General features: G+C 43.5%; 2 protein-coding genes across 18 annotated transcripts in view; one reads left to right on the top strand and one right to left on the bottom strand.

Moving 5' to 3' along the window:
* The window catches only part of LOC105671809 (very long chain fatty acid elongase AAEL008004-like), a 334136-nt gene that overhangs the window by 168552 nt on the left and 147424 nt on the right, over positions 1–18160 (bottom strand). For 11 of the 16 annotated variants that reach the window (XM_067356999.1, XM_067356996.1, XM_067357004.1 and 8 more), the window contains one exon: positions 13634–13804. The exons of the other annotated variants lie outside the window; for them this stretch is intronic. The gene's annotated coding sequence lies outside the window, so the exon portion shown is untranslated. The remainder of the gene's footprint in view (positions 1–13633; positions 13805–18160) is intronic. 16 annotated transcript variants of the gene reach the window in all.
* Positions 1–18160, top strand: part of LOC105671805 (uncharacterized) — a 252615-nt gene that overhangs the window by 112268 nt on the left and 122187 nt on the right. For both annotated transcript variants that reach the window (XM_067356984.1, XM_012366255.2), the window contains one exon: positions 12668–12828. In XM_067356984.1, coding sequence (XP_067213085.1) covers positions 12741–12828 — 88 coding nt within the window. In that variant the 5' untranslated portion in view covers positions 12668–12740. The remainder of the gene's footprint in view (positions 1–12667; positions 12829–18160) is intronic.

The raw sequence follows: 18160 nt of genomic DNA, 5'->3' as shown, positions 1-18160 counted from the left end.
AACCTTTTATTATATCTATAAACAAGTATGGCGATATAAACATCCTGGACGTTTCTCTGATATTAATAGCTCTCGTTATTGATCCTCAGCCTTTTTTCTCCACGGGTATTACCTCCTCCCCCCCCCCCCCCCCCCCCGCACACTACCGATCCGCCGAATATGCGGCGCGGCGGATGCATGCTGCGGATCGATCGTGAGATATGATTTTACGAGGGCAAGTCCGGGCGTTTGCTCGCCCGGTAGCGCTCGCACAGTCGCGGATCGTAATTCGAACCGGACGTCGTATCAGCCCGAAGCGTATTCCAATCTGTGGTACGGAGCAAGAACGAGCGAGAACGACGGAGGTGGTTAAAATCTCATGCTGCTTGCCCGAGTCGAAATCAGCTTACGCCTACGTCAACAAATCGGGCTTTGTAGATTGGCAACGGCGGGAAAGAGTTCGATGTCCCAATTTACAGCGGGCTCTTGGAGGATATTTGCGGTTTCCCATATTTTCGAAGGCTTTAATTCCGTCGCCCGACTCGTTCGAGGATCGCACACGCGAGATTTAGAGCCACAATTTCGAAGAAATTTCGGTGCCGTCTGAAATATTTAAAATGCTAGTTCGAAATAACTGTTATATATTATCTGATCCACGTATCGCTTCTATTACAAGCCGCGCTCGAATGTTGAAGTCCCGAGACGATTTATAAATCTTATTACATATCCGTTTTAGTTCGACTTTCACGTCTATTGACTTGTCGCGACTTATAACGAGGAATCCGAGTTCACAATTTCGTCGCGGCAGTTTCTAAAAATCGCAGCGAACATTTCGTGGAATTTTCATGGTTATCGCCGCGGTGGAAAGCAATTCTGACGTAGAGGCGTTCACGTGGAAAGCTAGAGAAGCTGCAAGACGAAAAGCTGGAGAGCTCGAATTTCCGAGAACGATACCCGCATCGGCATCGATCGAGCCAATTGTTGTTTCCTAGACCGCTGCTAGTTTGCGATAAACTCTAAGCTGAACCAATACCAGAGATCGATTAGACTTGTAAAGTAACCTTAAAGTCATCGAAAACAAATATCTATTTCAGTTTATCTAAATTATTTCAAAGAACAAATAATAATGTAGGTGGACAAAAAACAAGGAGAGGAACGGAAACACAACAAAAATAGTGTATATAAAAACTAAAGAGCAAAATAAGAGGATACTAAGATAGAGAAATAAGGAGACAGGAAATAGATTTAACGCAAAAATAATGTGCTTCGGAAAACGAAAGGAAGAAAGCGGATGAAAACAAAGTAGTATTGAAATTTATCGAGAAATCGAAAAGCCACGCGACGCCTATAGCGACCAAGTGAATGCCGGGGTGTCGACGTCATCGTCGTTGCCACCGTTGTTATCGTTGTCGTAGCAGGCATAATATCATCCCGTTGAAAATGCTATATAAAATCTGGACCTAAAGGAGATAACGCGCGAAAGGGATCCACCGAGATTAACTCTGCGGACAGATAAGGATTTCGTGCCGGCCGATAAAGCTACCCTCCGTACCAACGTCCATCCGTCTTTGGACAACTGGTATCAGTTTCCGAGACGGTGTCCGTACCACCGGGAGTCGCGGTTGTTGATGAACGCGCGGCAGTGCAAGAAATTGTGGGGAGGTCGTTAATGATGGAAGTCAGATTGCAAGATAATTGGCGGGTCGGAGTCGCCGATACGCCGCCGAAGGCGGTGAGAATTAATGGGACTCGCAAACGAACCCTGAGTAAAGTCGTATTCGGCTGTCGGACAATCGATCTTTGGTTATCGCACCGGCCGGATCGCGTCGGCCCGGGAATCGGTAAGAAGTCGGAACATCCGGAAACGAGAATCACATGCCGTACGGAGAACAGTCGGGGAAAAGTATGGAATCCATCGTCGCATGAATTCTTCATCGCATGCGTGTAAGCATAAATAATACACCGGTGACATCTGCAACCGTGCGACGATCACGCCGCATTTTTTGTTTGTGTAAAAACCTTTGATACGCGATACATTTTTTTACAAATTTGACAAATTTTCGTGTATCTTATAAATTTTTATTAATATTTCTTTAAAGCGATTTGTAGCATTTTACGATTTTTTCGCGATGATTAAGATACCTTTTACGTTTTCGGTATTTATTAATTGAAAAGTTGGCGCATTAATAGATTAAAACTTCGTTATTTCAACAAGAAGCTTGAAGCTTTTGGGATTTCTTATGTAGGAAAAATGCGGCTATCGATAAAGTCGTCTTTACCGGTCAGCCTTCAATATCCGGAATACATCGAACGCTACTTCTTCGAAAATGTCCAGACTAAACCTTCTTAATTATCGACGACGTCGATCGATCGCCGGGTCATTAATAACATTAGATGCGGTTCGCGATAAGTCAGTCAAGGGATCGACTTTTTTTTACCTCCTCTCGATGGGACGGTAACGATCGTTAAGACGTTGCCGCAATTAATCTTGCCGCTCTCGCGCGGCAACATTCTAATTTCACGGGAAATAGGGTGGCCCGGACGTTGGTGGGTGTCCTCGCCCGTGCAAAATCGCGTTATTGTAAATTCGTATTAGGCCGCCCGCTGGCATTAATAACTACTCGCCTTCGAGCAGGGGAGAAGAAGTTTCTCGCGTGTGCGGAGGGGAGGACTTTCGCGAGTCTATAGTCGGTCGGTGCCGAAACTTCCGCTTCCCAATTAACGTAAGGATGCGAGTTTCACGACAAAGCCAACGATCCGACGGCGTCTCCGGCGTCTGCCGGCTTTAGGGGTTCCCAGAGACAATATCAACATTGTAGACGACGAGCAGCGGGACGACAGCGACGATGATGACGACTATCACAGCGACGACGACGTAGCGCGAAGATGGACAAAGGCAACTCGCAACGATTTGTTAACGCGAAGAGATACATGAGAATTGTGCGCTCTCGAGCTGGAAGTCAGCTATCGATCGCGCTGAAACTGGCACAGCATTTGATCAATATGTGCCGCTCTTCGTGTTGCTTCCTGACGAATTCGACCGCCTCTTTTATTATTTCTCGAGCTACGAGCACTCGCGGGAGCCACAAAGGCGCTCGACTGTTGATCAAATTAACCAGTTCGTTTACTAACGAAGGAGTTGAGCAAATTATGATGTCATATATAACAATACTGAATACGATTATTTCGTTAGTTTGATAAAGTTTCGTCAAGTTTTGGAAATATCCTTCCTCCTAAAATATAAAGTGTAACATCCACACATGTCATGTGCTCAAGAAATGAAAAAATAGCAGTGACATTCTAAATTTAATATTCAAAATATATATAATGCAATTTTATCTGCCGAATATTTATTGTCTAAAGTGACAGAGAATGTATTTTTGGTAATTTAATTTTTGAAAACCGGGTTTCGTGAACTCTTTTAGTTTTTAATTTAGAATTATTAAATATACATATGTCACATACAAAGTGATATTTAAAGAAAAACCAATCTAGAGGCAAAAAGTCAACTTCCCGATTTTTAAAATGTTGGTTTTTACGCTAAATATAACGCAGTTATACCAGATTATATTTCAACATACCTTTGAAAAACTTTCAGTCCTGAAAACTATGTTAAATATGTTAACAAAATTCGTACTCGATATCATCCTAACTCTAAAAAAAAAGACTAATAAATGACTGATAATATTTCTGACTGATAATATTCAAAGATATTTTTATCAAAAATTAATTTTGAGTTCTCTGAAAAGTACCATTTGATATTTTTTTATATATCTTCACGCGAAAATTAAATTTCTTTCTCTATATCGAATTACAAATATAGTATTTCATATTTCAGAATGGTGTTGTACGTTTTGCAGTTAAACGAACTGATTGCCACGACCGCGGTGAAATCTCGCGAACACGGCGTCCGAACGAGCGCGAGCGGCGCAATATGGGATCTCGAAGAGACGTTTGTTAAATGACTCGGCGCTCCGCGCAGACGGATGATAGATGAGGACGCGCCCGGGCTTCTTCGCTGTTCCGGTGAAACTCGGGAAAAACGGCGCCGCCCTTACGCGGAATCCAATAAAACGAACACTGGCGTGCCGTACCCATACAACTTCGATCGGGTTGGAAATAAAGAATCTAGATAAAAGCGCCTTTGACGAGCGGTAAGCTGAGCGCGCGCGAGCCGGCCGACCGGTCTGCACTGAGACAGCCAACCATCATTTTTATCACCGGCCATATCCGTCGAAGCGTTGAATCGACTCGTCGGCTCTTAAGTTTTCGTGCTTCCAGTGTATTTCGAACGAAAGATCGTTTAATTTTCGATTTTATTGGACGATCTAGTCCGCGACATTTCGCCATTTGTATTTCATAGGCAATACGGACTGCTACATAATGTAGGTCGAAGGACGAATTCGGGATCTCGGAAAAGAGAAAACATTTTTTAATAACTTCAGCGAGTAGAAATTTTTCACAAACGCTCAAAATATCTACTATGGAATGTAAGCGTGTTTTAGCATCGCTCTTTTATCGCAGTGGCAATATTAATTTTAGTTATTTCACAATGCTATATTACAGTAATTTTAACAATAATGTATAATAATTCAAATGTGTGTATTGTTTTGATTTTGCATTGTTTTAATTTCAATAATTAATCTCTTATTGAAAACGCATAAATTTGCCCTGCAAATACGATATTATATTTTATAATGTTATATTTTACGGATTAACTGTGCAATCGATTTTATATATTATGTCTAATATTAGATTAATGTCGTCAAACTGTCAATGTCAATGTATCATAATCATACCGCATTACGAAATCCAATTCTTTGCGATGTTATAGATTTTATTTCGGAAATACGTTGCGCGTCGAAATTTAGTTTTCTATCGACTCTATTCCGATCAATATTGACGCGTGTGTCGATAAAACTAAATGATTTCTTGCGCGAGGAATACATCGGTCCGATTCTATGACCGCGCGACAGCGAGCACGTACGAAGCGCGCGCGCAAAATCGTCGAAGAATTTCGTAAGCCAGCTCCGTCCCGGGCGTAGCGTGTGAGCGCGAGTCCAAGCCGCAGGAATACAATCAACGACGTCCATTCCCGCGAATTAGATTTCCGTCTACGTCAACGGCCCCTTTTGTTTCGCCGCGCATGAAAGAACATATCGGTGAAAAGTAGAAGAAACGCGCGCGAGCGCGCGCCTCCGATGCGGCGGCAAGAACTGCGGAGAGCAATTCTCTTGACAATTTGGCCTGGCGGTTCGCCAGCCGAGACCAGTCGATTCAACTAATCTAAGTTGCTTAGCACGACTTCGTTCGACTCGCCTCGCCACACTGCCGCCACTAACTCCACCCTCGTGAGCCACCCTCGAAGAGGGAAGAGCTCCTTCGACTTAGCGCGCCTCGCCGAAACCGCCCCGGCCGCATTTCTATTTTCGCGCGGTGTCGAGGGAACGCGTACGCGAAGTATACGAGATTCTTACGCGCTTCCGTTTAACTACACGCGCATCCAGTCAGTCGGTTGCTCAACGCAAACTTCGCGACGGCGCGACATCCGCTCAGTCGAGCGACGTAATGCGCAGTCATGCTCGGCTTCTGATTGCACGATGCCGGCCAATAGCTCGCGCGGTAACTCGCGATCGAAGAAACTCATTTGCCGCTCGCCACCTTTCCGTGACACTGAAAAAGTGCGCAGCAGAATTTTTCATGTGACGATAAAAAATATTTCGATTTGAAATTAAAGGGAGAATGTGCGTTGATAAACGCAAGAATTCAGTCTCATAATTTTCAAACGTAATAATCTATTAGGTTCTTTTTTTTCCTCATAAAGTATATTAACCGAAAAATTATATGTATATATTGGGGCCGACTTCTCCGCCCTTTGTGTCAGACACACTTTCGATACAGTACGAAGATCTAATCGTTCGGATCGATAATTCCCTCTTCTCGTAACTAGAATAACTTCGCAGCCTTTGGGTGGGTGCTCGATACACCGTCCTGAGACGGCGTCGTAATTCGTTCGGGAACGCTGTTTCTTACGACATAATTGGTTATCGCGCGGAATTAGTTTCGTACCTCGTTCGTCGGGATCCGGGAAACTTCACAGGGAGCCACGGCGCGACGGGCATGACCCGATTTCCGATATAACGCTTGTTAATTCCCCGTCCGTGTGTCCCGAGCTACCGCAGTTTCGAAGCTGAAGGAACCGAACGGCGGGCGGGGGATGTTTGGGGTTAAGCTTTGGAGGCGATTACACGTATAAGTATGATCCAGCCGCCCTTTAGCGCTTATTGTAAATGCCTGTTAAGTATCGATGAGGCGGAATAAACGAGCGTCTCAAAGGAGACGACAGATACCATCCGTATCTCCTGAAGATTTAACGTTAACGTTAATCGTGACAAATTCACTCGCCTCTTTAGTATCGCTAATACAACTTCGCGAATTAGCATCGCTCTCACCGAATCGTAGTGCTCGCGCATTTTCTTAATTCGAACGTCTAACTTAATCGCGCCTGTATTTTAACAATTTTAACGCGGAATGCAAATCAAATTACTATTTTATTATACCGATTCCATCGTTTATGATTCTCAATATCGCGAAACTGCCACTGCGGGCAAGTTACAGTGTGCGAGGGACGCGAGAGTTAGCATCGAGCATCAGACTCCCGCAATTTGCACAGTCGATCCTGGAATTTCAGGCCGCTCTCCGCGGAGTTGTCCCTTCATACGCGTACGCTTCTGGCGGATAGAGGCGGATAGAGCGTACGGGGAGGAGGAATGCTCCCAACTATAACTTGATATCTCTTCGTCCCGCGGCGCCGTTATCGCCGGGGATGTACACGTAGCATCGAGGGAGGTAAGACTACCCTTCCCTCGCGTTAACTGCTTGACAAACTAAGTTAACGTTTCTTACGATGTAATTGGCTCCACGCGGCACGGAGAATCGCGTTCCTCGCGTCGTCGACGAGTACATGGGATGAGAGAGAGAGAGAGAGAGGGGGAGAGAGAGAGAGAGAGAGAGAGAGAGAGAAAGGGACAGGGAAGGAGTGGAAGGATTACGAGATGCGGTGGAATCGTCCTTGTGACGCCGGCGTCGACGCCGAGGATTCCTCGCGGCACGAAACGATGTGGGGAAGGGGGGGGAAATGAATCGCGGAAACGCGTGCGATAAATTGTACGTTCATTTGCGTGGGATCCGAGCAATACATGCGAATAGAACGGCACGGAGAGGGATAATTACGGAGAACGGGAATGCGCGTGTTAACGATTGGAAGGCGAGAAATTGCGATCGAGACGATTACGATCCTACTGCAATTTTAACTCGCTTAATCCGCGAGGCTCCGCGTCGTGGAACACGTGTTGCATTAAGCGAAAAACGCTTCACAAAAGGCCATCCCGTAACTTTTATAATGTGAGATTTAATTCCGATATTTTCGCATGATTTCAATCGAAAGGAAAATATTATAAAGTTGAGCAATTATTCCGTGAGTTTCTGTAAAAACAAATAAAATTCTTTTTTTTTTTTTGCGACATTTATATCTGCTATCGCGGAAAACCTGCGAGAACCAGAAACACGCGTTTATAAACATTTGAGCTGTCTCGCGTTTTGATACACAATTACTGAATCACATAACTGAATTATTTATTTTCGTGCATTTAATACGATTTAAACATCCGCCTGTCGTATCGATTTTCGATTTCCCGTGTTTATCTTCCGCAAGAGGAGGACGCAATTTTCACAGAGAGCGCTCTTTGGAAAAGGCTATCGGGCTGCGTAGAAGCTAAGCAGGATCGCCCGAATACACCATCTCGAATAAGTTCGTGCAACTCGCTCAGTTCGAAGGGACTTCGCGCGAAGCTCCTCGCGATCGTATCTTCTTCATGGAGAGCGCGGTCGGTCGGTCGGTCCAGCTTCATCGTCGTCGGATCGTCCATCAAAGTTCCGACCAAGTTTGCCTCCCGCGTCACAACATTGTCGTCCTCCCCCCCCCCCAATTCTTTTTCCTCACCGTTCCCTCGGCTTTCTTTTCCCAATGAGAAAAAGAATCGTCCAGGATTCACTACGACAAACCAGTGCGACTCCACTCCCCCGCCCTCTTTCACTTCTTCATCTTTTCATCTTCGCCGAGCGTCTCGACTCGCCGCTCGGCCGTTTTTACCCCCCGCCCTCACATCCCAATCCCTTTTTCCCTTCATCTGTACGCTTCGGCGATAATAACCGGCGAACCAACGGTGCAAATCTTCAATCTCGTCTGGCAAATGGCCGATCTCGAGAGGCGCGGGGCTTGCCAGACGGGACGAAAGAAGTTCCCCTCCCGTCTATATGTACGTACGCGGCGGCTACGAGAGCCCCCGAAAATTTCTCGCCGGATGCGACCGCATTGTTTGCCGATGGCACATGGAACTCCTATGCACTGATTTCTTCTTCTTTCTTGCGTCTCCTTTTTTTTATAGTCGCACATCGCGACGTTTCTCGTTTTTCTTCGAATGCGTTCGACGTCGTTTCCATCCCTTACTTCCCGCATCCGCGCATTCTGGCGAGAATCTATGCCGAGAAGAGAGAGAGAGAGAGAGAGAAAGAGAGAGATTTATAAGCGATGACACGTGAAAGTGGTCCATTTGCATCTCGCGAGCCGCTGAGCGTGGCAGCGTTATCGATCGCGCGTGAAGTATTTTCTTCGATTCTAAGATACCGGACGTGCTATTTCATACGGCGACGTTATAGAAAGTTCGCGGCGGACAAATCGTGGCTCTTTGAGCAAATAAGACCCCATATCGCAGTAACCAGCTTTTCGCGACGAAAGAAATCACAACGTTTCGAAGAGTCGCGAACCCGAAGTGAGTGATGTAAATTTTGATTCTGCAATATCTATAAAGTACAAACGGTATACTTGGATACTCACAAACTGCGATATACTTCAGCTTGCTTCGCGGCACATTTGAGTAAAATGTGTAAACGCAGATTATTCGGCGAAGTGTGCGTCTCGATGAACTTGTTTAGATACTTTTCGACTGCGCGAATTTCTCGAGCTCTCCGTTTCCAATTTCTCGCATCGTCCTCCACGACTACAATATCATCGCAATCGTGTCGCGCCAATATTGCAATCCCTCAGGTTCGTTCAAGGAATACAATTTGTGCGATCAATAAGGAAACCGTCAAAGCGGAAACTCCCCTGCGCCGCGCGAAGCTGGCTTTAAAACGACAAGGATGTTCCGAGGGAAGAAACAATGTTGTTGGATGGTCTTATCTCGCTCTCTCCGTCTTTCTCGCCACCCTTTCTTCCCTGCCAACCTGTTATTCTTTGTCTTCTAAACATACGACGCTGCAGGTAAACGTTGAACCAACATTGTAAATCTCTGCTGCTGTTTGGAAGCCGACTAGATCCCAGAATCCACCTGTATTGTCACATAAAACGAGCGGAGAAAGATGTCGAGCGTTTAAAAACATCGCTTGTATCGGAACTGTTAGAATATCTGATGCAATAGATGAGGCTTTAGCGAGTCCCTCGCGCGCGCTTTTACTACGTACAAATCCAAGTCTTTCGCATAGTAGTTTTAATATTTTATGAAATCCGAATTAAACGAGAAAAAATAAATTCAAATATATTTTTTTTTTTTGCATCGTTTAATATGACGAAGATTCCAGACTGATTTTATTTGCAGATAACGTATTTGTAAACGTAGAAAATTATTTAATGTGAAATCACAGCACGCAAAGGAAAAGCATTTTTACACATGTTTCTACTTGCATTACTGCATTTGATGCAATCTCTCTGCTTTGCTCTCTTCCTCATCTTTTATCAAATATAGCATAGATTCCATCCGAGTTCCGCGCAAGACGATACGAAATCTCTCTAATCTGATCCATGCCGAGTTGTTTGTGCTTGCGGTGAAAGACGTGTCCTAATTTTCGTGTTCATTTGTGATGCGTAATGTCGGGACGGAAAAGTAGAAATGCAATGGTAATGACTTCGCCGTGAGTTGCGGTTTGAACTTGGTTGTGCTTCGAAAATCATAAAAATTTTTCCGTGCAAATATTGCGACAGCGAGATCAGCTCGCTGAAATGAAATTAGCTTTCCATTTTCCAAGTTCTATCTTCAGTTTTCCCGCTTGTAGTTCCGCCAGATGTAATCTCAGATTTTAATTTAACTTTATTATCGTCTTAATTATTCGCTGCATTAGTTGGTACGAAAATAATTTATGTCGCGCTTCGGATGTCGGAATTACTTACTCGGAAAATAATTTCTATCTGACTTCAGATTTCACTCGGATTGTCTGCTCTCTTGATATACATTTTATCAATTATAATTGGTAAAATATATATTTATCTTCTTTTTCCTCTCTGCGCAAAGAAACGTAAGATAAACATATTTTCCACTGACATGTGATTAACATTTGATTTAATTGCCGGAAGATATTCCCGCTTGATGCTACCAGCATTAAATATTTGTACTTGTACCTGTTACACGATATCTCAGAGCGAGGCAAAATATGCAATATATATTTTGATATCGTTCTGCGTCAAAGCTAGAAATCTAACCGTCTACTCAGAATCGATCAAACGCTTACAAGCTGCGAGGGAAACTAAAAAAGATCTTTAAATTTTGCGGCAAAAGTACCGTCGTGAGAGCGGTATAGCAAATTCTCGTAACCGTTGGTAGCCGTGACAAGAAAACTCGATATAAAAAAAGCTCGCGGTACCCAAATAAAATTGTTCGCTTGTAATCGAGTCCTTGAGAGGAAAAGCTGCATCGTGGAAAACCTCGAACTCCAATATTCGTCGATTGTGCATACGTCGCGTTTTCCTCACAAAACTGCCTATATAGTAAATCTTTACGAAAATACACGGAAAAAATATTACTGAAATTGATATATATTTTTTATAATTATTTAAATTTTCGCGTAATTTAAATGATTAATTGCATTTTCGATTTTAATTGCTCGATTCGTTAGAACATTTCAATCTTTGAAATTGAGTAGCTTTGTAATCAGATTATTATTTAAATTTTTCGTAAGAAAAAAAGTCGATATCACATTCGTCGTAGAGCACACATTTACATACATATAAATGCATATTGAATCCTTCCTTTTACATAAAACCTGAGCATACACGGATCCATTAATATCCCGCGCGATTCACCGTGGGTGAGAGCCCACGTTTTTCACGGAAAACCACAAAAGTCATCGTCGCAAATGCGTTCTCACGTAAAAAGCTCGAGTGTCACGCCAGTTGGTACTTTCGTCGCAGTGCTGCGAAACGCGACGGTGACGAGTTCGCGGTGACGAGAGTGCGACGCGCATCGTTGGGGATCCACGAGCAAAGAGAGCAGCGGCTGCGCGCGTGCACCGACGAGAGAGAATACGGGCGAATTTAATTTCTGCGTAACGTTACACCTTAGGAGTCTTATACCAGCGCCATTGTGCGCCTTCTGGGTGAGGACGGCCGCGGAGAGACACTCGATCGCAGGGACTCCATTTGCGGTTTAGCATAATGGAAACCCAACGCGCCCCGAGGGCCGTCCGCGCGCACCCTCGTCCCCTGGACGTCGCGTCTCGTCTCGTCCCGTCGCGCCTTCTGGGTCTACTTCGTTCTCGTATTCTTCACGCTGTGACCACGTAAGAATAGACGGAAATAAGGAAACCGAGGAAACACAGCGGAAAAGATAACACTCCGTGTTCTCGTTGCGCCGTTCAATGTCAAACACGGACCGCTGACCGTTGCGAATGAGGGAATGCGAGACGAGAACACGACCGCGGGTTCTCATTGTGTGTTTCGTCTTTCTTATAAGGATGTCTATTACTGAAATTGCAGCTGCTCGATATATCAAGGAGAAAAAATTAAAGATACTAAATTATGCAGCGGAGAATTTATTGCATAACTTTTTAATTCCTGTAAATTGATAACTTTATTAATTTTTTATCTCTCTTCTTAGATTTTCACCGAGCGACATTAATTATAAGTATTCAAGCGTTTGCATTGCGAGACTTTTTAATTTTTGTAAGAGTTGATAATTTTATGTATTCTTTGTCTCTTCTTACATTTCCACTAGGCGACATTAATTCTAAATATTCAAGCGTTTGCATTGCATGACTTTTTAATTTCTGTAAGAGTTGACAATTTTATTTATTCTTCATCTCCTTTTACATTTTCATCAAGCGACATTAATTTTAAGTATTCAAACGTTTGCACTGCGTGACTTTTTGATTTCCATAAATTAATAATCTTATTTGCTGACTCCGTGCCTCTTGTTATATTTTCGTCAAATCAATTATATCAATTATAAATAGAGACTTCACAATAAATCTGTTTTTCATCTGATATTTCAGACCGACGTTTTAGCAATGGACGTATCAATGCTACGGCTAATTGACAGATAGCGGTTTCGAACTAAAATAGACATCTAAACCATTATAACTTTGTGAATATATAAATGCCGCGTGTTCAAATATAGAGTACCATTTTACTATCAAAGCCATCGCTAATGGTACCGGTCGTTTCTTGAGTAGTCTTGAGATATATTTATCGCGGTGTAGTGAGCGTCAGAAATGTCTTCGAATTACCCGGCAAATGTGCGTCTACCGCGGCTCGATGGCTGCCATTCGTCTGACGAGACGACGTCTCTTTCGCGGAGACTCATTTTCGGCTGACGAAACCGAGCCGTCGCATCTTATTCCTTATCTTTTATTCTTACAGGAAGGCTGTGATGAGGGAAGTCGGCTAAGAGGAGCCCGTGTCGCGCAAGCGCCGGTAGAGGAGTGTAGGAAAGATGCCGCTTTCCTCGAGAGTCTTATTAAGCCCGCTGCTGCTTCTAATCATCGCAGGAAGCACCGGCGCCTTCAGCTCCCGGCAAGGAGGTAAGAAATCTTCGTCTTGAACGATGTTTTGCGCCGGCGGAGAGACAATGACGATGACACCGACGAAGACGACAACGACAACGACGGCGACGATGGCGACGACGATGGTCGTTACGAATTCCGTCTTTTCGCGGTTACGACGAATTTCCACGAGAATAGTCGCGGTTTTACTCTTTACTCCCCGCGCGTTCGTCGCTAGACGTTCCGTTGTATCCTCAAGTTTTGAGATAGCGCATATTTCCGTCCCCGCGGAGCTTCCGCCTGTCAATTTCACGCTATTTGCACATTCGCCGACAAGCGTGAAAATACGTTATCGCGCGTTATTCGTACGTTTATTTCATGCACGCTTCTCCGACAATCAGAAGATTCGCAATGTGCTTTCGGTGCAAGGGTACTTTAATAGGAAAATCAAGTTTATCTGAAACCGAGATATCCAGAAGAGAGGTGGATCTATTTAAAGAAAAATTTGCTTTCCACATGCACATGCAGAGACTCGCGTGCACAATACGCTTACGTCGCGCGGATCGGCCTTTGCGCATTCCCCGGGAAAGATTCGGATAAAATCATAACATGCGATGCGAGATAAATGAACTGCGGCCAATGTTTGGTGGAACACGCGTCTGCTTTAGGACATTTCAGCGGAGAGAGGAAGGATACTGCATTTCCGTTCTTTTGACCGTTTGCACGTACACGGGTTTATTCCGAGGGCTGCGGTTACTCAGTCTCGTGTAGATATCGGTAAAAAGATACATGCGCGTGTATGTGTACCATTCGAGACGACGATATAAGCAAAATATTTCCATACCTTCTAGTATCCCCATCTGATATCATCCATTTCTCTCATCCTTTCTCCCGCTTCCTCCTCTTTATCTCTCTCTCTCTCTCTCTGTTTCTCGCCTTTATTTCTAGTGTCTCTTCTCCAGCTGCATTTGTAGAGAGGATGTCTCTTAGTGACCATTTCCTAGATTAAGGTCACCTGGAAAGCAAATAGTTGTTAGAGGAACGTAGCGCACGAGTGACAGAGAGGGACAGAGAGACAGAAAGAGAAAGAGGTAGAACTCGAAGTAGTCGCACGAACGACGAACTTCCGGTATATACGTTCCTGGAAAACTATTATGCGCGAAGGTCCGCTGCATTCGAGAGAAACTCGGCGCGCCAGAATGTACGAGCGAGCGCTGGACAAATTGTCCTGCGATCCTCGCGACTCGCCAATGACGGTAAATCCTTCGTCGCACTCTCGAGAATGCGCGAGCCCGATCGATACGACGCTGGATCGGATCTGGTTTTCAAGCTTTTTCGAGATGTAGATTCTCGAGTGACAAATAATCTCGAGGCGCAGTCAGTCATTACTTTTGCAGTTAATCTTCCGTACTGTTTTATACGCAGCATACATTAAACATCTTTCCGTTTCCTAATTACAATTTCTAATTTTTGTATTTGGAGTATAATAGTAGAAGAGAATAAAGAATTGTATTACAGCATTAAATTATTAAAGAAGAAGTTATAATGGAGAACCGTCGGAAACTTTCAATTATGTGATACGTTGCACATTCAGCGTGGATATTAATAGAATAAAAGCCCGGCGCAAAGAAAATATTGATTAAATGATTATATCTGTCGCATTCCGTCACAAATTTCTAACTTTATAAATATCGTTGATGCTGTGTTAAAATTAACATTAACTAAAAGTATGACTCAAGAAAACTTCAACATATATCTATTTATCGTAGAACATAATTAACATACTGACAGATGAGATTTACTGACATGTATGAGATGATATATGTTTTTCCATTTCGATATCAGTTTTTAGAATTTAAATAAATTCGCTTACTGCCATTTTAAAAAAAAAATTTTTGCATGAAAATGTGAAAGTCCATTATAGTATTATTTGACATTCCAAATAGTTCGGAAAATATTTGTTTTTAAGATATTAAATTTAAAAATTACTCAAAAAAAAAGAAACATTTTTGCATAATTATAGAAATCAATTTTGTCACTTTACAGTTTATTAAAAGCAGAAACTTTAGCAGAATATGTTTTGCAATATTGAAGAAATAGGAGGGAATATTGATTGCACAGAAACGGTACATAGCAAGCGGACAAACAGATTCTAGAAGCACTATACGTCTTCGAAACTAATAACACACTGCCGAACTTTGTCAGCTTTGTCTTAGTCTTTGTCAGTGCGTTGGCCGTTTCGCCTCGACATGCTTCGTAATGATCAACGAACCGGGTATGCGCGCACATACCGTCGTTCCACATTCGCGACGAATGCAAACTCGCGATTTCCCGGAGAGGTTCAACTTAAATCCGACCCGGTTCCGCATTCAGGTCAGAGCCCTAATGCGGTCCGCTCTCGCGGCGGGTGAAAGCCCTACCCCACGCCAAATGACTCTCGGGGCAAACGTTGATTAGCTGGAAATTTATGCGCCCTCGCGTCGGCACTGACATCCGGTGGCGAATTCGTGGCCGGCCGCGCAAAGGGAGAGAAAACGCCCGTGGCCGAAGAATTTGGTCGCCCTAATCGTGGTGCAAACAAGATTATCTGATCGAATTTTAACGGAGGCCTCGCGTGATCCCCCGGGCGACGCGCGAGGCGGCTTCGCCCGCGCGACAAGGCGCTCGTAAATACTTGTACTCGTACTAACGCAGACGTGTGTGTTCGAGCGTGTTTCCGTTCAACTTAGCGACACGACGTGGCAGCGACGACGACAACGATGGCGGCGACGATGACGACGACAACGACGGTGCAGACAATCTCGAGCGACGAATTTACAGCGTATAAACACGTTGTCCTAGTTATCTCGCTCGTGCTTTCGCGGAGCCTCCCATCCTTTTATTACGTTCCTCCCACCGCTATTTGTCGCCTTTTTCTCCGTCGTGGCTGACGCTACACTGCCTTATCTTAATATTAGCGAATTTAAATGAACGCGCGCACGTCTGCGGCGCGTTTGCTTTCAAGCCGTAAAACACGACCTCGTGAAAAAAGAAATTTTACAGCTCGCGTATGTTGCTATCGATGAAATTAAATGGACACTCGACCTCGTCGGCAGTACAGTTATGAAAAAAGTTCTGAAACGCTAATAGAATAAACAAACGTTGAAAGCGGCGGCAAGTTGCGATTTACTGGAGCTCATAACTTCAAGCGTTATCTAAAAATTCAGAATTTTTATTCTTTTTTTTTTTACGTTTTTACGTTTTTGCGCAATACTTTTAAGTGTCTTTTATCTCTCGTAGAAACTTGCACTTTACCAGAAATTATTCCACTCTTAATGGGACACTTTTTTCTACTCATCTTTGTTAAAACAGAAATATTTTACAAAGTTTGACGTCTTATCTTTCTGTATTTTTCGCGCTTGCATATGCCTCCGTGATTCATGAGTGTTGATATTCCGCCAGAATGAGAAAGATTTCTCGTCGGTCATAATCCGATGTCAGAAGATTAAAATATTCTGTCTGGTGAAAGCGCGTTGGTTCGAGATTTGAAAGAACGGAAGGCGAGACAGCGGTGAATTATAATTGCGGCGGGGTTGATAATTATCACGGGCGACGGGATAACGATTTCGGCAGCGGCGGAGCGCAATTTCGCGATAAAACGATTTGTGCCGTGGGCGACGCACGGGCCTCCGCATGTGGAAAATACAAGTACACAATTAAGCGTACGCCAGTACGGCTTAATATCCCCGAAAAGCTCCGTTTGTTCGTTGCGACGAGCCCCCGCGACTCGCTTTGATCTCCGCCGGGAAGCAGAAGGCGGGACTCCGCGCGATGCGACGAACCGCGCACGGCGCTGTATCCCGTTAACGAGATCGCGCTCGCTAGAACGGCTCTTGCACTCCAAGTGCAACAAAGGGTGAAGGAGAAAGAAGGAGAGCTCGGGCACCGCCGAGTCGGACGGAGACTCGGATTGTCGCACGTTTCGTGTCACATTTCGAACTTCACCGTCCGCTCGCTTTCTTCCTCCACGACTTTTTCTTCCACTTGCTTCTCCTTCTTGTTCTTCTTCTTTTTCTCGCCTCTCCTTCTTTTTCCTCTCGCGACTATTTCTTCCCCCTATCTGCCAGTTTTCCACGTTCCTGACTTTCCCTCTCTTTTGCCATTCGCCAAAGTGCCTGTCAGATAAAATTCGTCGGCGAGCGAAGTCCCAGAGCGCGAGGAGTTCACGTAACCGCGGAGACGATAAGAAATGGATGCTGCGAAATTTCAGAATAGGAAAGACAAGAGAAATGTATTTCCCTCCCCCAACCCCCCGCTGTCGCTTCTTGCTCTCCTCTCAGCTGATGCATTTTTTATTCTCGCGGACGTTGTTTGTTTCGTTGACGCCTATGCGATTCTCTCCGATCTCCTTGCAAGATAAACGCCTGTCTCCTCTTGACAAGCGTTTCTTTATTTATCCCCGATAGAAACTTATCCCATCAAAAATGGCAAAAGATATGACATCGCATTTTGCGATGGCCGGAACGTCCAAGTTAAGAAGATACTTAGAAAACCGGAATAATTTAAAAAGCAGCAATATTTTACGACCGTCCAGGAAGACTATTGAGTCAGACAAAGTCCTTAATTCCTTTAAAAATGCAGCGCACAAAGAAGTGCAAGTATCAATTTTTATAGGATTTAATATTCTATCAGACATTAATTTTATAATTGTACAATGTGTATTAAAAGGAAATACAATATGATAATAAATCTAATTAAGTTAATATTCGCATTATGTTTTGCATCATTATAGTTTGCATAATGACGTTGAAATAAGTACCGGTATGTTATATGCATCTAATAGAAAAACTCGTCACTGAATAATTATAAATCATTAATTTGCAGCTAATTAACAGTAAATAGAAATTAAGCAACGTATAATTTATGTGTGTAGATATTAGTGATGCTAATTAATAAATTCTAATGTTATGAAATACGCAGATTACTATTATGTGAATTATAACATAAAAATTAATGATATCGAACTGTTCAATTGTATTTTCAGATAACATATGTGTTTTGAAATATAAACTTGGGAATTTTTTAAAAATATCTTTGAGAATTTTTCAAACGATAAACATCTGCAGTGTGTTTAACTGTACTTTTTATAGATTTCTTTCGTATAATTTAAAAGATAAGAAATATTGAAAACAATTTTGTCAAAATAATCGATTTATAGTTCAATTTAATGATAAATTTGCACAAATTCGCTGCAATCTATTTCAGTTTCAAGTATTAACCTACATATTAAACGACGCCGAAGTTACACGCGTGTTACACACGAGAATTACAAACATCGCGCGCGGACGGAACATGATGAAATTGATAAAAGTGGTAAACAGGGGTTTACGAC

Source organism: Linepithema humile, chromosome 6, assembly GCF_040581485.1.
Source record: "Linepithema humile isolate Giens D197 chromosome 6, Lhum_UNIL_v1.0, whole genome shotgun sequence".
In the NCBI taxonomy this organism is placed as follows: Eukaryota; Metazoa; Arthropoda; class Insecta; order Hymenoptera; family Formicidae; genus Linepithema; species Linepithema humile.
Note: the sequence above shows the minus strand (reverse complement) of the source record. Positions and strands in the feature narration are given on the sequence as shown.